The following is a 19,960-nucleotide window of genomic DNA, read 5'->3' as shown; positions in this document are numbered from 1 at the left end:
TTTGAATTAATTAATGTGAATTAATTACTTATTTGTATATAAATAGTTTGCATGTAAGCACTTTATTTTACTTTAAAAACACTTTAAAATTAGACTTAACTTCAGTACATACTTTGAACACATTCTATGTTGAAAGAAGCATTCCACACCTATATCCAAGGTCTTCAGGTAGTCGTCAGGTTTTTGTCTGACGTCATGCTTTCCCATGATGCCTTGCAGGCGTTCTCCAGCCTGGCGGAGGCGGCATACGAGGCCACGGACGCGGCCGAGGAACAGGAAGAGCCCGCTACCTACTGCCTGTCCTCCTCCTTCGAGCTCATCGTGCAGAAGCTTCTGGAAACCACAGACAGGTGAGGCTGTGTGTGTGTGTGTGGGGAGTGCTTTTCTGTTATGCTGGAGCTTGCTGTGGGGGGATTCAGGGTAGGGGGCGGGGCATGTCTGGTCTGTGATGAGAAATCATGCACCACTCTGAAACACTGATGCATAACCTTACAGTTTCTGAGACCTACTATGACATGAGTACTATGAAAACTTAAACCTGCCTCAGCTGCTGTGACATTTGGATTTCGGCAGCTCAGGCTGGAAACATGCACATCTATCTTCCCTGCTTCCTGTCCACAACCTTTGGGTCCAGTCACAAACTAGCTTGTCCAAAAGACGCATCCGAATCGTTGGTCTGATTGGTTGAAGAACTATCCAAGCGTACAGAGTAATTTGAACTATACCCATTGATCACGCCTCTTGTGCAGTAGAAATAAAGCACAGACTCCCCAGACTAATGTTCAGTCTTAGAAGATTGAGCTTAGTATGGCGCTAGCCAGACTAATGAACACTACCTACTGTGGCCGTCTGTAAGCTAGTGGAGGAAGAGCCGTCTGTAAGCTAGTGCAGGGAGAGCCGTCCTGCGCTGGCCGTCTGTAAGCTAGTGCAGGGAGAGCCGTCCTGCGCTGGCAGAGCCGCGCCCTCTGCACCGATTGGAGATGCACACAGATGCTCATCGACCAGCCAGTTGCTATCGGACATCTGAGCCTCTGCTTGGTCTGCAGGCCCCATAAGGGACTCCAGTAACGGAGAGCTGATATGCTGTTCGGCCGTATATAAGGGACTCCAGTAACGGAGAGCTGATATGCTGTTCGGCCGTATATAAGGGACTCCAGTAACGGAGAGCTGATATGCTGTTCGGCCGTATATAAGGGACTCCAGTAACGGAGAGCTGATATGCTGTTCGGCCGTATATAAGGGACTCCAGTAACGGAGAACTGATATGCTGTTCGGCCGTATATAAGGGACTTCAATAACGGAGAACTGATATGCTGTTCGGCCCTTATAAAAGGAACTTCAATAACAGAGAACTGATATGCTGTTCGGCCTTCCTGTCAGGACTCCTATTTCCTTACTTCCCAAATTCTTAATACTTTCTGAAGTGAACTACCAAGACTATGGTTATGAAATGACGGTTCACCCCTGTGTGTCTTCCCAATGTCTTAACACTTAATACTTTCTGAAGCGATTTACCCCAGAAACATGTGCTAAAATGGTGGCTCATCCCCCCCGTCCTCTTCCTCTTCCTCTTCCTCTGCAGACCGGACGGGCACCAGAATAACCTGCGCAGTGCTGCGTACGAGGCCCTGATGGAGATCGTGAAGAACAGTGCTAAGGACTGCTACCCCGCCGTGCAGAAGACCACGCTCGTCATCATGGAGAGGCTGCAGCAGGTCCTGCAGATGGAGGTGAGACACACACACACACACACACACACACACACACACACACACACACACACACTCTCTCTCTCTCACACTCATACACATGCTGGTCATCATGGAGAGGCTGCAGCAGGTCCTCTATTGGATGGTGATCGCAGTAATTACTGACTTGAGCTTAGCTTATAACACAGTGTAAGATGTACACTACTCACAAAGTTAGGGATATCTGGCCTTCGGGTGAAATGGAATGTTCAGTACAGAAACTACACATTCAAAGGTTTGGAGGTGGTCACATTACATTCACCTGTAAAAGTTATAGTGGATTTTACGTTCATCCTGAAATTTCACCCAAAAGCCAAAATCCCTGACTTTTTGTGAGTAGTGTATATTGACCCTTGTGTCGACACGCACACTCACACACTCTTGGATGGTGATAACCCCAATTACTGGGATAATCAAAGTCCCAGCAAGGGTATTGGTGTCTGATGTCTGGTCTATGATGAGAAACCATGCACCACGCTGATGCAATGATGCATAAACCTTAACGCAATCTGAGACCTTACAAGGCACACCGTCTGAGAGTTCTGCCCAACAGGGACCAGAGTGATATTTGGTCAAAACACTCTGGTTACCCAGCCTGGGGTTCGTGTTCTTTTAATAAGCCGTAATCAGCAGTAATCAGCACCGTGACTTCCTGTGTATTGGCCGCATTGTGTATAAGCCACAGGGCAGAGTTCTGTGCGAGTTAAAGGAAGCAAAACCATATTTATACCATATAAATCGCCTCTGTGTATTAACCTCATAGCCAGAGAAGTTTTGCAAAATCAACGTATAAGATGCAGCTCATAGTTGGGAAATTACGGTAGTCGTTGATGCAGTACTACTTGTATAGGTACTAATTGTATTAAAAGATATAAGTTAAAGCCTACGCTGCCATACAGTGCAGTCCATGTTGCATCATTCTTAAAGGAATAGTTCGGAATTTTGGACATAGGACCTCATTTCCAACTTTACCGAGGTGATATAGGTCGGTGGAGACCGTTTTTATCGCGTTTAGCCCCTTCCTTCAGTTGCAGCGTCCCCCTTTGCTAACGCTGGTTTTGAGCTAACACATTTCTACGGTAACATCAGTCTGACATCAACAACAGTCTTACTCACTCCACCGCACACCCGAGACAAGTCAATTAAATCGTCGGACTATCGATATACATGTCCGTGTTGATAGAATAATTTTAGAAGTAATACTAACCTTGCAACTCAATGATTTATTACATTTTGAGGGACTAGTTTCTCAATATCAATCCGCCACTGCCATACAGGGAACAAAGTAGGCTATTGCAATGCGATGCAAAGTTCGTTTTATTTCTAACATGGATCTATCAACACTAGGCATGTGCATCGATAGTCTGACGTTAAAATGTATTTGTTTCGGGTGTTCTGTGGAGTGTTTTCAGTGGCAGGCTGGATGTTACCGTTGACTTGCGTTATCTTGGCACCAGATTAGCACGAGATAACGCTGCAACTCATAGGAAGGGCAGAAATTCACTGAAAATGGTCTTCACCGACCTATATCACCCAGACTGAGTTGGAAATGAGGTCCTATGTCCAAAATTCCGAACTATTGCTTTAAGCCAAAGTGATGTGTCGTCTATGACCAGGTGACCGTGGCGCGTGTGTGTATACGGGTTATGGTAGAACATGATCTTTTCATGTTCTAATGTGTGTGTTATCGTAGAACATGGTCTTTTAATGTTCTAATGTGTGTGTGTGTGTGGTGTTCTCTTGCAGTCTCACATCCAAAGCACATCCGACAGAATCCAGTTCAATGACCTTCAGTCGCTGCTCTGCGCTACTCTACAGGTGTGTGTCTCTCTCTGTCTGTCTGTCTGTGTGTATCCAGCTTCCCATTGCTTCTCAATTCCCCAGCCAAGTTATTCCGGTCTATGAGGAGAAATCATGCACCACGCTGATTCAGTGATGTATAAACCATAACGTAATCTGAGACCTGCAAGACACACGGTTATACATTTTTATAAAGGTTTTAGCAACCTTATATGATGATGTTTTAACAGCCTTATCTCCTATAATGCAGATTTATTTACCTGCTGTTTGTCTCTGCCATTCCTACTTGTCTTTCTCTTTATTTCTCTTTCTCTCTCTTGCACTCACTCTCTCTCTCATTATCTATCTATCTTATCTATCTATCTATCTATCTATCTATCTATCTATCTCTCACTCTTGCTTTCTCCCCCCTCTCCCTCTCCCTCCCCCCCTCTCCCTCTCCTTCTCTCCCTCTCTGTGTATCTCTATCTCTCTCTCTCCCTCTCTCTCTCCCTCTCTCTGTATCTCTCTCCCTCTCTCTGTATCTCTCTCCCTCTCTCTCTCTCCCTCTCTGTGTATCTCTCTCTCTCTCTCCCTCTATCTCTCCCTCTCTCTCTCTCTCTCTCTCTCTCTCTGTCTCTGTCTCCCCCTCCGCTCCTGCAGAACGTGTTGAGGAAGGTGCAGCACCAGGATGCGCTCCAGATCTCGGACGTGGTGATGGCGTCTCTGCTGCGCATGTTCCAGAGCACCGCTGGCTCGGGAGGCGTCCAGGAGGACGCTCTGATGGCCGTTAGCACGCTGGTGGAAGGTAACACACACACACACACACACACACACACACACTCACACACACGCGCACACAGAGTCTGTCTGTCTGGTCTATGAGGAGAAACCATGCACCACGCTGATGTGATGATGCATAAACCTTCACATAATCTGAGACCTTTGAAAGCTTCTCAGAAAGCTTGGACGATTTACTAATCACACCATCAATACCACACACACACACACTCTCTTTAGCTGGGAATGAACTTATTTGCTGTGCATACTTTTTTTGGACTTCAGGACAATGAGCCCGTGGTTGTCTCATATATGCCACACTAGCATTGTAGAGACACACACACACACACACACACACACACACACACACACACACACACACCATGAGTGTGCGTTGCCACAACAATGCAATCAACTTCACACGTTACCCTTAGACATGCCGTGGCTTATTGTAGAGAGGCACATAAAGGGGTTTCCTTGCCAAAGCCCACTGGTATGAGAATGGTGACACACGCCAGCAGGCATACTCCACATAGCCTCTTTATTAACACGGCATGCCAGCTTTGAAATGTGATCTTAGTTATGAACCTCCATAAACATACCGCTGGGGTGATATGTCTCACTATGCCTTAGTGTAGATCTGTGTCGATGTGTAGCATGCATGCGCGCACACGCACACACACACACACACACACACACACACACACACACACACAATGGACAGTCTTGGACTGCATCTTCTTTTTCAATTAATTGAATTTCGTCATCTTATGCCTTGTCTGTCTGTGTGTGTTTGTCTCCGTTCACTTGTAGTTCTGGGCAGTGACTTTTTAAAATACATGGATGCCTTCAAGCCTTTCCTGGGTATCGGACTCAAGAACTATCAAGAGTACCAGGTAGGTTATCCTCCCTCTCTCTCTCACACACACACACACACACACACACACACACCTCTCCCTCCCTTTTGTATTTCACTGGGGAATGGACTGGAGCATGTCTGGTCTGTGATGAGAAACCATGCACCACTCTGAAGCACTGATGCATAACCTACACACGGTTTCTGAGACCCACTATGACATGAGCGCAGAATCAGGCGCATTATCAGCCAGGCCAAGTCATGAAGGAGTCCCCAACTGAGAACTAAGCTGAGGTTGTGAGTCACGAGAAATGGGGGGGGGGCAAACCCCAGATAAGCTAAAAAATATTCGATGGATGCTCTGGGGCCTCCTTTATAAACGATGCGTACGCACAAAAGAATGCGTACGCCTCATTCTACGCAAGCTTTGGTATTTATAAAAAGTGAACTTGACGGGAAAATGTGCGCACCTCCACGCAAGCTCTGACCCATGCGTACGCACAAAAAAGGGAAAAGCAGAAACTGCGACCTCAGGAGGAAACAGGTACAGCGACCCGAAATTGGTTCAATAATTGAAGTTTAACACAAGCATAACATCGCGCAATGACGCGCATCAATGACATAACTGCCTTAACCTAATCCTGTTTAAAATCTAAAACGTGGTTGATTGTTGTTTCGTGCGCCCGTCAAAAATTCCATCTTATTTGATGCGAGAAAGACATGCTGATAGGCTATGCCTATGTATGTTTAGTTAATTATCCACTTATGGCTTTCATGCATGTTTTGTTCTTTGTCAATAATACATCAAGGCTCAAACATGTTGCTTGTTAGCTTGCAAATGGTAGGCTATAGTAAGTGCTGACTTGCATCGGCTTTCTTGCCACTGGCTGAATCGAGAACTGGCTGACCGGACTGGAATAGCCAACCTTCAGCCGAATTTTGCCAGACGTGTTAGGAGGTGTTACTGCTTCATCACCAAACTACATGAACTTTCCTTACACGGTGAAGAGGCAAATAAAAACGCAGCAAAGTCTAATTTCCCAAATGTGATCCGTGCTATTGACTGCAATCATATTGCTATAAGAGCACCGAGTGAAAATAAATGTGCCTTTGTTAACAGGAAGCATATTTTCATTCCCTCAATGTCCAAGTTATATAATGTGACACGGACATGTTGCTCACAAATGTTGGCCTGATTCATATTGAGACATAGGCTACTGTAGCAGCGTTGGGCGCAGACTGAATGCTGGAGCTGTGCGCGATGGTGGCTTGTACTGTAGGTGCGGGCGAATCGTGTTTAAATCCTGTGTGTAAATCCTAAAAGAATTTGTAACAATTTTCGACCATTTCTAAACATTCACCCTTTACTCATTCAAGTTATGTTGTAGGTGACAGTGGATATCCGCTGAAACGGTGGCTGCTCACGCCATTTATGAACCCACAAACAGTCAATGAAGTTGCGTTTTTTGTCTTTCCCGCTGTTTTTGGCATGTTGTCCACAGACATCAATATTCATTAAGGGCGTTTCCCTGAATATTTATAAGCAATTATGGGTGTGTCTTGAGGTACGCACAGGTGCCGCAAATGTAGAGTAGAGCTTGATTTATGAAGGGAAATTGGCGTGGAACGTGCGTGCGCACGGTTTTATAAATCAGAATATTTCTGTGCGCACGCACTTTCTGAGTTTTGAGCGCACGCCATCTTCTGGCGTACATCCTGCGCAAAGTTTTATAAATGAGGCCCCTGGTCTTAGTTAAGTTAGATAACTCGTGCAGGAACCTAGTGCTCTGATTTAGCGGTCTTGCCATCACCACCACTATAACCAGGCTCTCTTCTGTTGTGACTGTTGGGATTGATTGAGCATATGCGGTTTAATGGCTTGGTAAACCGTTTACTGTTGATGGTGTGCTGTATTTGCATTTCTTGATGGATTGCTTATACAGTAGTTGATATTAGCCTTTGAATCTTATCAGTCTTGATCTGAGCGATCTAATGGTTTATTTGTTTGAGCCGTATTAATAGATAAAGATAAAGTTAATTTAAAGATTATTAGCTTTAAGATATGGTTCAAACTGCAGCAAGATAGGATTCAAACTGCAGTACCTCTACTGCCTCTTACATGTGACCCTTTGTATGGATGCTAAGTGTGCAGAAATAGTTCCTAATAGCTGCTCCAAGCACTCAGAAACTGTCCTATTAGCATAACATTCGGCCAGGTGCAAGGCGCGGTCCTCCTGATTAACGATCCTCCAAGAAGCCAGCCCTTGTGGCCACCTCCTTACAACTCTGAGTCTGAATGATTAGGTGTTGCTTTGAGCATCTATGGTCTTTCCTGAGTTGACCATGTGAATGGTCGTTTTTCTGACGTAGAAGGGTCCCGAGTTTGGTTAACAGTTCATTGGAGACTTAGTTCCATTTAACCCAGTATGCTTTGCTGTGTAAGTAAGAAGTCTAGTGGTGGTGGTGTTAATCTATACACCTCTATCTAGTCATACACTATATTGGCAAAAGTATTTGCTCACCTGTTTTGACTCACATATGAACTGCAGTCACATCCCATTCTTAATCCATAGGGTTTAATATGATGTCGGTTCACCCTCTGCACCTATAACAGCTTCAACTCTTCTGGGAAGGCTTTCCACGAGGTTTTGGAGTGTGTTTATGGGAATTTTTAAACATTCTCTCTGAAGTGCATTTGTGAGATCACACACTGATGTTGGACGAGGAGGCTGGCTGTCAGCAAATACGTATGGCAATATAGAATTCAACATAGTTTGAATCGTTAACATTTTCAAGCACGCTTTCTTGCCCATTTCTCAATATTCATATTTGATACTATGATGCAAACATGTATTCAGAGTAGCCTTCGCCCTCAAACCAGACCCACCTTGTACTGAGGCGACCTCTGACCCCACACACAGCTGCTCCAGCCTGGGCGCAGCAGGGGGGACAGGGTGCTGTGGACACACACACACACACACACACACACACACACACACACACACACACAGCTAGAATACTATGGAGGCCTTTCTCATGGCGTCTCACACACAGCTAGGATGCTATGGAGTCCTTAGCATCGGAGAAACACACACAGGCCGAGAGCAAGAGCGCAATGATGCTATGGGGGCCTTAGCATCAGACACAGAGAGAAAGAGAGCAGGCTAGGATGCTATGGGGGCCTTAGCATCAGACACAGAGAGAAAGAGAGAGCAGGCTAGGATGCTATGGGGGCCTTAGCATCAGACAGAGAGAAAGAGAGAGCAGGCTAGGATGCTGTGGGGACCTTAGCATCAGACAGAGAGAAAGAGAGAGCAGGCTAGGATGCTGTGGGGACCTTAGCATCAGACACAGAGAGAAAGAGAGAGCAGGCTAGGATGCTATGGGGGCCTTAGCATCAGACACAGAGAGAAAGAGAGAGCAGGCTAGGATGCTATGGGGACCTTAGCATCAGACACACACACACTCTGCTTTAGGTTGTGAACTGTGAATGTTTGGGAGGACTAGTGAAATATAGTTGTGATGTTCGCTAGTGTTTTTTTTATTTCTTGTTTTATACATTCTCTAGATCTAGCTTTAGGATTGAATGGAAGACTTTCTGTGCCTCTCAAGTGTGACGGTGTGTGTATAGATACGAGGTGTGAAGGAACGTTTAGGGTTTTCACGCCTTCCCATCATTGCTGATAGCTGCTCCAAGCACTCAGAAACTATCCTATTAGCATAACATTTGTTCAGGTGCAACGTGCGGTCCTCCTGATTAACAACCCCTCCAGAAGGACCAGCCCCCCGTGCCCCCCCCCTGCCCCCCCTCTACATCTATTGCATATTCATACTGTGGTGAAACTAGAGGTCACACCCCCCCCTTTTGTTTGGAACATACTTAAGCTCAGGTCATTTCTCAGTTGAGTTAGAGACATGGTTGAATCCTTTTGGTGAAGCTGGTCACTGAAAGAATAAAGCCTATTTCCTGGTTGACCATCATCCTGATCGTCTCTGATCATCTATCTGCTGGGAAAATGGGCACCTGTAGGCTGAGGTCTCACGCTTACCTTCCTCCTGTCCTGTCCCACTTGTGCTCAGGTATGTCTGGCTGCCGTGGGGCTGGTCTGCGACCTGTGCCGAGCCCTGATGACCAACATTCTGCCTTACTGTGACGAGATGATGCAACTGCTGCTGGAGAACCTGGGGGTGAGTCGCTGTGCACTTGGATATATTACATTACCATTCATTCATTACATTTCATTACATTAGGCTGATGGTTTTGAGCCAACGCGACTTGCAACATGGGAAACATTTCAAGCTTTGTAAAGCAATTCTCACAACAATTCCAGCAATAATTAATACATTTAAAAAGAGATAGAAGTTAGAATAAGTGCATCAATGAGTACAACTGCCTGTAGGGTTTATATTGCTGGGAATGTCCTTTCATCCTTGACTTCCTTCCTCGATCGCTCCTGTTTGCTATTACGGTCTCTTTTCAGTTATCTTTTTTCAGTGTAAAAAAAAAAAGTTTGACAACAGAATTGTGGTTAAAAAGGACAAAATGCTTAGCTTCAAAGTAGAATACTGTGAGACCAGTTGAACTGCAACTATGATGAAATTAAGGAGTGTTTTTTATTGATGAAATTGTGCAGTGTTTTTGTTTGGCTTGGTGTCTGGTCTATGATGAGAAATCATGCACCACGCTGATGTGATGATGCATAAACCTAAATGCAATCTGAGACCTACAAGGCACGCAGTTTGAATGCATTTTTGGGCTTCAGGAGAATCCATATCATGGTTGCTTGGTTCTGGTGAAGTGACCAAATAATCAATTTCACATCAAATTGTGTGTCCTTGGACTGGTGTTTGACTGCTGTGTCCTCCTCTCCAGAATGAGAATGTGCACAGGTCGGTGAAGCCCCAGATCCTGTCTGCGTTCGGCGACATCGCGTTGGCCATCGGGGGAGAGTTCAAGAAGTACCTGGACATCGTGCTGGACACCCTCCAGCAGGCCTCTCAGGCCCAAGTGGACAAGGTACCGAATCGCTCTTCTCACAGCAACACCCTCCGTCCAGTCTGTCCCATCCCTGCCTTCCTTGGTACCGTCCCCTTCACACTGGGTGCCTCTCAACATCCCTCCCAGATGCTCGGCTCTTTAGGCTCGTTCCCACTGATCTATACAGAAAACTGGATGGACTACCCCATTGTTGCCGCCCCATCATTCTTTATCTAGATCAGTGGGAACGAGGACCAAGGAAGGAAGGGAGGACGGATAAAAAGACGAACGAGAGGCACCCACTGTCCCTGTCCACCATGCTTGTTCTCGCATGTTCCTGCTTGTGTCTGTCTGTGCTGGTCTTCCAGCAGTTCCACATAAAGTAGTTTCAGTTCCTTTTAAAGTAGTTCCAGCTAGAGTAATTCCGGTTAATGTAGTTGGTTGAAGTAGTTCCAATTGCACCTATATTCTTCCGGTCTGGCATCTGCCCCTAACTCAGACACCTTTTCAAGTAATTCTATTTTTAATTGGCCAGATCCGGTGTGTGTGTGTGTGTGTGTGTGCTTCAAAATAAAAGTCTCAGCAGTGCAGAGTAGCGGTGCTCAGGAGGTACTGATAAGACTTTTATTTTGAACAGTGTACTGGTACTCGGGAAGTACTACTTGTTGACTCTCTTGTCCACTTCCTCCTTTGTGCTTCCGTACCTCTGCTGTGGGCCCTTGCCTCTGACCGTGTCTGTGCCCTATCTGTGTACAATACTCCTGAAATGTCCGTCTCCTCTTTCCTCCTGACGACCGTTCCTCCTGCTGCTCTAAGCTTTGGCATGTCAGGATTTTAGGTCGTCACAGATCAAACAGGGCCTATTTCACCCAGTGTGCAGCAGGCAGCGGGGCTGCCTTTTTTGCACTCCTGGTTTTGCGGGACCCAACACATGCGCAAAGTGTATCAAAATCTTGTTTTAGCCACGTGTCAAAGCGACAAAACTACAAACCCTTTCGTAAAGTTATCAGCTGACTTAAATCAAACCTCTTTATACTTTGAACCTCTTGCTATAATTCTTTCATTTCAGTCAGTTTCTCCCTGACCCACACTGTTTAGCATTCCTAGGAAGCTAATCGATAAAAACGTGTGTGTGTGTGTGTTTGCTCCAGACGGACTATGACATGGTGGACTACCTGAACGAGTTAAGGGAAGGCTGTCTGGAGGCCTACACGGGCATCATCCAGGGCCTGAAGGGAGACCAGGAGAATGTGCACCGTAAGTACACCACACGTCACAGGCTCATCGCTCCCACAGCCAGGCTAAAGTCCTGGCGCCCCTCTACTGGGTTATCTTCCTTGAATGAATGACATTTCTTGTCAGGTGTTTGTATGTGAATGTTGTCAAGTAGCTTTGTATGTGAATGTTGTCAAGTAGCTTTGTTATTGCGCTAAGTATCTTCTTTTGAATGGTTCTATACGAGAAGCTGTATGCTATATGCCAAGCCTCAGTTTGGAGCCCTATTGCAATGATCATGCACCGTCTCGGGCATGATAAGAATGTATTACACCAACGTGCACATTCTGCGCTTTACTGACGATTATTCCTCCTGCTGCTCTAAGCTCTGGCATGTCAGGATTTTAGGTCGTCACAGATCAAACAGGGCCTATTTCACCCAGTGTGCAGCAGGCAGCGGGGCTGCCTTTTTTGCACTCCTGGTTTTGCGGGACCCAACACTCACAAAGTGTGAAGCGTTTTTTTGTGACAAAACGACAACCACAAACAAATGCTATATAAAAGAACTCCATTCTGATGACGCATAGTGGTCTATGGTTTATTTTTCGATGAGTTAAGTTTGGGACCAAAATGACATCAATCGGTGCATTTTAGTAGGACAGGCGCGCCTTCCTGTGTTGTTGTTGTCGTTATTGTTGTTGTTGATGTTGATGTTGTTCCCTGAGCGTGGCGGGTGGAAGTGACGCTCTCCCGTGTTGTTGTTGGGTTTCAGCGGACGTGATGCTGGTCCAGCCCAGGGTGGAGTTCATCCTCTCCTTCATCCACCATATCGCAGAGGACGAGGACCACTCCGATGGGGTGGTAGCCAATGCTGCCGGACTCATAGGGTAAGGTTGTGTGTGGTGTCTGTGTGGTGTCTGTGTGTGTTGTGTTTGTGTCTCTCTTTGTTTTTGGGCTGTGTGTTAGTGGGAAAGGGAGATGGGTTCTCTCTAGATCAGGAAATGTGACGTGTATGTGTGTGTGCCTAAGTTTGTGTTTTAGTCTGTTTGTTTATGTGTAAGGGTAAGTGAGCATGACTTTAAGAGTAGGTAACGAGAACTATAGACCAGGAAGTTGTTGTGTGTATGACCTGCCTCTCTGCAACAGGAAGTGAAGGAAGGAGTGTGTGTTACAGGGAGTGTGTTTATATAAGCAAGTGTGTACTAACTAACCCTATGTGTGTGTTGTGTTTTGGCGTAGCTGAGTGTGTGTGGAGGATATATGAACGTGTCTGCGTGTGTACGAACTAACTGTGTGTTGTCTTCTGACGTAGCTGAGTGTGTGTGTGTGGGATGTACTAACTAACCAACCCTGTGTGTGTTGTGCTCTACAGAGACCTGTGCACGGCCTTCGGCAAGGACGTGATGAAGCTGGTTGAGCTGCGGCCCCAGATCAACGACCTGCTGACCGAAGGACGCCGCTCCAAGACCAGCAAGACCAAGACCCTCGCCACCTGGGCCACCAAGGAGCTACGCAAGCTCAAGAGCCAGGCCTGGTACGTCTCAAACACACACACACACACACACACACACACACACACACACACACACAAGCTACATGACCTAGGCTACCAAAGGCTTGTTGTGTCCATGACAACACACCGTAATGGCATGCAAACACTAGTTCTCTACCTGTGCACCAACCACTGGGAAACAATGTGTTAAAATTTGCTAAACATTTGTTGATAGGTGGTATATCATATTGTGTCCGAGGTGGTAAATTATGTTGTGTTAAGTGTGGTCATGTTTAGCATGGCCTCCTGACGATTATTCCTCCTGCTGCTCTAAGCTCTGGCATGTCAGGATTTTAGGTCGTCACAGATCAAACAGGGCCTATTTCACCCAGTGTGCAGCAGGCAGCAGGGCTGCCTTTTTTGCACTCCTGGTTTTGCGGGACCCAACAAAGGAAATGGAATGAATAATAAATCACTTACTAAAATTATCCACAAAGTAAACCTTTCGAAACTCTTGTGGGGAGGTACTGTGAGTTACTTTCATCGTATGTTTTAGGAATGTGTGCGAGATTATTTGGGTCACTGAAATTCCCCCTTTTCTGATTTCTCCCCCTCCCTTCCTTTTCAGATTAGATGCTGGTTGGGGAAGTTGAAGAAAAATTCCAAAATGATAAATGAAAAAAACACCCCACTGGAATTTCTTCTGTCTTTTGCCCCCCGCTGGGGCAAATGCAGGAATGAAGTGTGTGCCGAGATGAGAGTGAGAGTGTGAACGAGTGCGAGAGAGAGAGAGAGAGAGAGAGCGCGAGAGAGAGAGAGTAAGCGTGAGCGAGCGAAAGAGAGCGAGCGAGCGTGAGGATCGACATCACACCACCTTCTGAGTACAATTCCAGCAGTCGCCGGCGGAACCGTGGAGCCCCCCCTCCCACCTCTACCCAACGCCCTGAAAATTACCCCCACCCGCCCCTGGCCTCCTCTTCTGCGACCTGTGGACTTAAACTTTGACCTGACGACATGGACTCCAAACCGGAATGCTGTAGCTGGCTAGTTCTCTAGAACTCTATTCAAATGATTATTAGTCCCAACAACAGGATTACCCGAGTAGGAAAAAAAACAAACAGAAAAAAAAACTAACAAACTGCCAAAATGTGGTTTCTTTTGCAAAAAAAAACAACAACCAGAAGGACGTGACTTATTTTCTGCTCTTTGAGAGCTCTGAGGACTACCATATCTGTTCTGCATTATTTTTTTTAATTTTGTTTTTTATTTTCCCCCCGCACATTTTTGTTTTCCCTTATTCTTACCAAGCACTATCCTCGGATGCAGACTTTGAACAGGAATGGTCCAATAATTCTGACACTTATCAGAGCGTATCTATATCGGGACTTAACCATTAGGCAAAATGCAATCGTTCGGCACCAGGAAGGATGCAAGGCCCAGGCTCACTGCTGGATACGAAGGCGGCTGACGGCACGATCGAGCCGTTGATTGTGATCGAGTGTGTATCTTGTATGAGTGACGAGGGAGGGATTTGCTGTCTCTTTCCCCTCCCGTTTCTTCAACTTAAAATGAATAATATTAATAATTAAATAATAATAAAAACAATAGCTTGACACAAATTTCAGTGAGTTGCATTTCCGAAGCCGATATTTTGGGAGTTTTGCTTATTGAGAAGTTCGTAGGAAAAATATCGGCAGCACTTGATTGAATTGGCGGAAGGGTTCTCTACTTTTTTGTTTTTCCTGCGAGCAGATCACCAACCGATGTACCGACTCTTCTTTTTTTTTCTTGTCTATGCTCTTATTTTTATTTTTTTGTTCTTTTCATTCTTTTAAAAAGGCATTGAAGTTGTTGTCTTCAGTATGGGCTTCTAGGTATACAACCCTTTCTTGCCGGTCCCCACCAATAGACGACCGAGAGATGCAAGACATTGTGTGCTGTGAAGGGGCTGAGGCGGACCAGCTCCTGATACTCCAGCACCGTGTTGGGAACACATGGGGATCACTAGCGGTGTGTGTGTGTGAAAAATGATAAAGCACTAGCTTCATCCTGCTACACTTAGTCTCCTCGGCTTTTAACGCAGGAGAGGGAATGAGTTGGGATTTTCTTTTTTAAAAAAAGAGTGCCAAAATCCATGTCAAGATGACGAGGGCAGAAAGAGGGGAGCCTTTCTGGACGGTTGCATTTAGTAGTAAATAAAGCAACAGAAAAAGAATACTGTCGCCTTGAGGATTGCAGAGAAACCCTACAATTGACCCATAATGTGGGACTAGTCGATTGGGCTCGATGTGCTCTTCCCCTTAATTTTTCTTTCTTTTTTTTCTCCCCCTTTCAGTTTCCCTGATGTTGAATTCTTGCTGCACTTAGCTACTTAGCTGGGGAAGGGTCATTCGCCAAGCTTGTCTAAAAATAAAACTACGAGAACCGGAGACGTTTGTATAAGGTTATATTTTTCCATTGCTATGAAAAAGAAAAAAAAGAAAAACAATAAAATAATATCAAACATTCCCCCTAGCATTTGTGGTAATTGGTTTTTATTTTCTTGCTTTTTTTTTGTCTTGAATGGTTGCTAGCCAAGGCAGACCAGAGAAATGGACTCTGTTTCCGTGGAAACGACCCCCCACCCCACCCCACCCCCCCAAATACCCATTATGACATCAGAGTGTATAGGGGAGTGCATTGTTCCCTTATTCTGCACTCTGAAGCCCCAGCACTATCTTAACATGACATCGTCTTCACTCCAGACTTTTACAAATTACTCCTCCATGTTTGGCAATGTCGAGCTGGACGCCAGCATATGCTGTATCAATATCAACACATCTTGTGATGAATCCTCAGCTGTCTGTCGCTCCAGAAGAACAGTTGTACTGTGTACCTGTGCGAACACAACATAAAGTGCTTGTCTTAATATGCCCCCGCACATGAAAAGACTGTGGAGTACACAAGCATATAGTTCTTTGAAGGCCCAACAGAGGTTTCCTTTCTGTTCTTTGTTGAGATGGGCTGGTGTTGATCTGTCCACTATGGCTTGAAGAACGATCATGTTCTGTTCTTTTTGTGGTTTGAAATAAATAGAGCTTGAAATACTTGCAGGGAGCATACTTGCATGAGTGTCAGTGCTGTGTTTTTGAACCTATTTGTCCACTGTTGATGGTCCAACACTTGAACTTTTACAATTGTATTGTTAGCGGTATCCATACAATGCTAATACATTCTAACTGAAATGCAAAATGTCAAGTTGGACAACTACAGTTATTCTCCGTTTTCTTTTAAAGGGGTGGGGGGGGGGGGGGTAAAGCGGAAACAATTTAAGATTACCTGTTTATAGGGCTAAATTACAACACAACACAAGTGGAATGTTCGAACCTGCGGTCGGATGAACGCTTGAGTTATGCAAGCAGAGGCAAAAGCCTGCTAGTTCTGTTCACAGGTGAATCTCAAAATAAGTGAGTATTGTGGGAAAAACTTTTAATTGCCATGTCTAGACTGAGATTTTTTTTTTTTCTTTTACTTAATTAGCTGATCAGAGCTCTTCAAAGGTTGACATTTCATTCTGAATTCTTTCTCACATTGAGATACTATAATGTTTGATTTCCTTGAGCTGTAAGCTGTAGTCATTAAGATGTGAAAGCAAAAAAATCTTGAAATAGCCCCTGCTTATTGAATCTAGAATAAATTAAAGTTAACTTTCTGTAAACCTTTCCACTATGCTCTCTGTTATGAGATGCACCTGTGCAGTTCAAAGAACAACTGACCCTGTTGGCACAAAAAGCATACCAGTTTAAAAGAATGGGTATATGGGCGTGTTCACCTGTCAAATCTCAACACATTTTGTCTCTAGGCCCAACATGCCACACTTTTCACTTCGTTGTCCTCACCTCCCCTGCCGCTGTGTTCTGTCAACGTTGCTTCCTGTTCCTGACATTTTGCATTGGTGAGCTGAGGTTCAGCTTATAGGCCTGTGTTGATATGATCTAGTATGCATTCTCCGAGGTGTAGGTTGATGAGCGATGACCATGCAGTTTAGGAATGGTTAAATGTAGTATATAAAGATGTGTTCTCAAAAAGAACCTTAAATGGTTCTTTTTTTTAAAGATATTTTTTTGGGCTTTTATGCCTTTAATTGGACAGGACAGTGTAGGGTGACAGGAAACGAGTAGGAGAGAGAGTAGGGTGGGATCCGGAAAGGACCACGGGGCGGGAATCGAACCCGGGTCGCCGGCATGCGATGCAGGTGCCCCAGCCAGTCGCGCCACGACTGGGGCCACTTAAATGGTTCTTGGTATTTAGATGATTGAGGGCAGAGCTCTCCTCAGACCTGCCACTCCTTACCTTAGGCTACCTCGGATCTCCTTGCAACACCACCTGCTGTACATGTTGGTCAGGTTGGGTGAACCATGCCTGACCTGCTGGCGAATTTGGATTTCGCCTGGCAGAACAGGCTGGAAACCTGCACATCTATCTCCCCTGCTCCCTGTCTCCAACCTTTGGGTCCAATCACAAACTAGCTTATCCAAAAGATGTCATTTGAATTATGCCCATTGATCACGCCTCTTGTGCAGTAGAAATAAAGCGCAGACTCCCCAGACTAATGTTCAACCTTAAAAGATCGAGCAGTATGGTGGTAGCCAGACTACATGTTGATTTCATCTACCTCTCCAATCTATGTAGGTAAATAGTTCTACACTTGTTCTCAAAGGTGCAGTTGGCTACGTCCCATGAACTAGATAGAGTAGCGAGACTGAACAGTTTGCCCAAATCACCATGGACCTTGGATTAGAATTGTCGCAACCTTTTTGGCGCACAAAAGACATGGGAACCAGTTTAGTTAAGAATTTGATGACTGTTGTTGCAATATAGGTCTAGCAAATGTGATGTATGTTGGTGCTGAGTATAACACAGCCATCATTTCATTGACCCCCTGACCCTTAACGTCATTATCACAACTAATCCACACAACAGCAAGAATCTTTTTTTTTTTTTCACAATGTACAAATCACTTTCATTTTCAAGTCCTCCATTACACAAAGTGGCCATATTGCTTTAATGAGTGATTTACTTAATGATGGAAAACTTAAGTTCTTTGTTTTGGATCTTTTTTTTGTGCAAGATTTCATGATCATGCATGCAGTGTTGAGCACCACACAAAGTGGCCTAGAATTTCTGAGTTATCCAGATCACCTCGTCTAGGGATGGGAGACACAGACTTAAAACTAGATCACGATATGTCTGGATATTTTTGGCAACAACAGTATAAATGATGATATGGAAATGGAACTGTTCAGTTTTCTCAGCCACGAGTCAAGTCAGTCTTGAGAGTCGTACAAACATAATCCTGACCATCATCAGCAAGGATCTCTTCCTCGTCTTCAGTTTGAATCATCTTTGCTCTCGTTCTACATGTGAGCTGTCCATCTTGCAGCAGCACATAGACTATAAACATGTCATCACCTAATATCACGATACTGTATCACTAATTCTGGTAATGGGGTGGAATTATTCCCGTGTATTGATAATAAGGCCCATTTCTAGTTGAAACCTAGGCAACGCTTATGTCCAGAGGACAACTTCAGCGAAAGCTGCCTTCTGCTGTGATGGCTGACTCACCAGAGGACTACCAAAACAGTATACCAATAAGGCAAAACAGACCGAAGGTTCCCAAGAGGTTGTCGGTAGGCTGACCAACATGTAAGCAATTTTGAATGTCAGTCATTATCATCTCTGGCTAATCTAGACAAGAATCAGTGTTACTCTAATAAACAAGTGAGATTTTTGGGATTATTGTAATAGATTGTGTCTGTGCATACTGATGTAGTGATCAGAGCAAAATTTGGAACGTTGGGAACTGTGTGTGTGTGTCTGCCCAAGGCCAGCAAATATGAGGGGCCCCCTGGAGACCACTTCTGCTCGCTACTGCCACCCGGTGGACACATCCTATACACCTACAGTCTTCACAGTATTTCTCCATGAATCATAAAACAGTGCTGGCTGCATACTGAAATGTGTACTGTTTGTGTCCTTTAGATTAGTGAAGACAGAACTAACCTTACATGAGGGAATGATATGTGTGTTAACACCATTCATTTATACGTATAAAGAATTTACCAAGTTACTTGGTCTAAAACTCCAAAAGACTTTACAATTAGAGCTGAGTATTGTTAAAATTGTATCGATTTGGATTCCATTTCTGCTTATCGATTCTGGATCCTATCTATTCCTCATCTCAATTCCAAAAAGAAAATATTTTGATAAAAATATGGATTTGATCTTTATTCATTATTCCAGTCTTTGTAAGCCTTAACTGAACATTTAAAAAGTTAATATAGGCCAATTAAAAGTATTGATCCAGTATGCACCTTAAGCAGATCATTTAAACAACTGCTAGGCCTTGTTGATGAGTCAGTCTCAAAATAGGGGATCATAGATCAGTCAGTCAGTTGAGTCTCCAAAATGTGAACAACTTTTTTTATTTTTATTTTTCTTTGTTCTATCAATGAGCTTTTATTTTTAGGAATTGTAAAACCAAACTCAACATTTTATTGATTCCTGAGCGCTATAACCAGTCCCGGTTCTTCTTTCTTCTTGATTCTAAATATTTCGGTTATCAACCCTAGATCATTAGATCATACCATAAGGCCATGGCAAATTTATAACAGATTAGCGCCTATATCTTTAATAATAATAATAATAATAATAATAGTAATAATAATAATAATAATAATAATAATAATAAGTAGTGTCAATATTGTAGGCTAGCCTAGGCTACTTTTAAAATGTGACATTATCATCACTTATTTTGTATTATGCTGTATGTGTAACAATTTGCCATCTGTCACAGGGCTGGTCTACTGTAGCCGACGTCAGGGTAGAAGCCTTTTTGGGGTAACCTTGGTATGTCAGGCTATCAGGGTACGCTCACCTGAAGCCGTTACACCCATAACCTACGTTGACATCTGAACGTTCCCAAATTTTAGCATATAAAATACTGTAGCTGTGTTGACATCTCCATCTTGAAGCGGCATTGCTTTGTCCAACAGCGAGAGAGGGAGGGCGAGAGAATTTGCGGAAGTGAAACGACCGAGCGGGTGGGGTTTGTAGGTTTCTGTGGGAAG

At 44.5% G+C, this 19,960-nt stretch overlaps 1 protein-coding gene and 3 non-coding genes across 6 annotated transcripts in view; all 4 read left to right on the top strand.

Annotated features, from left to right (window-relative positions):
* Window positions 1-15,944, top strand: part of kpnb1 (karyopherin (importin) beta 1) — a 30,721-nt gene extending 14,777 nt beyond the window's left edge. For 2 of the 3 annotated variants that reach the window (XM_062532417.1, XM_062532415.1), the window contains exons 12-22: window positions 220-350; window positions 1,583-1,730; window positions 3,495-3,566; window positions 4,191-4,335; window positions 5,121-5,203; window positions 9,244-9,351; window positions 10,037-10,180; window positions 11,293-11,398; window positions 12,129-12,243; window positions 12,729-12,890; window positions 13,477-15,944. In XM_062532417.1, coding sequence (XP_062388401.1) covers window positions 220-350; window positions 1,583-1,730; window positions 3,495-3,566; window positions 4,191-4,335; window positions 5,121-5,203; window positions 9,244-9,351; window positions 10,037-10,180; window positions 11,293-11,398; window positions 12,129-12,243; window positions 12,729-12,890; window position 13,477 — 1,215 coding nt within the window. In that variant the 3' untranslated portion in view covers window positions 13,478-15,944. The remainder of the gene's footprint in view (window positions 1-219; window positions 351-1,582; window positions 1,731-3,494; window positions 3,567-4,190; window positions 4,336-5,120; window positions 5,204-9,243; window positions 9,352-10,036; window positions 10,181-11,292; window positions 11,399-12,128; window positions 12,244-12,728; window positions 12,891-13,476) is intronic. The other variant, XM_062532416.1, reaches the window with a different exon arrangement.
* On the top strand, window positions 10,930-11,074 carry LOC134077684 (small nucleolar RNA SNORA79). The gene has a single exon (XR_009938726.1). It is a non-coding gene; the product is annotated as a small nucleolar RNA SNORA79 (small nucleolar RNA).
* LOC134077685 (small nucleolar RNA SNORA79) lies at window positions 11,715-11,859 on the top strand. Its single transcript, XR_009938727.1, has one exon. It is a non-coding gene; the product is annotated as a small nucleolar RNA SNORA79 (small nucleolar RNA).
* LOC134077686 (small nucleolar RNA SNORA79) lies at window positions 13,156-13,300 on the top strand. The gene has a single exon (XR_009938728.1). It is a non-coding gene; the product is annotated as a small nucleolar RNA SNORA79 (small nucleolar RNA).
* Window positions 15,945-19,960: the final 4,016 nt, after the last annotated feature.

The sequence above is a fragment of the Sardina pilchardus genome, chromosome 3, assembly GCF_963854185.1.
Source record: "Sardina pilchardus chromosome 3, fSarPil1.1, whole genome shotgun sequence".
Lineage (NCBI taxonomy): Eukaryota > Metazoa > Chordata > Actinopteri > Clupeiformes > Clupeidae > Sardina > Sardina pilchardus.
Note: the sequence above shows the minus strand (reverse complement) of the source record. Positions and strands in the feature narration are given on the sequence as shown.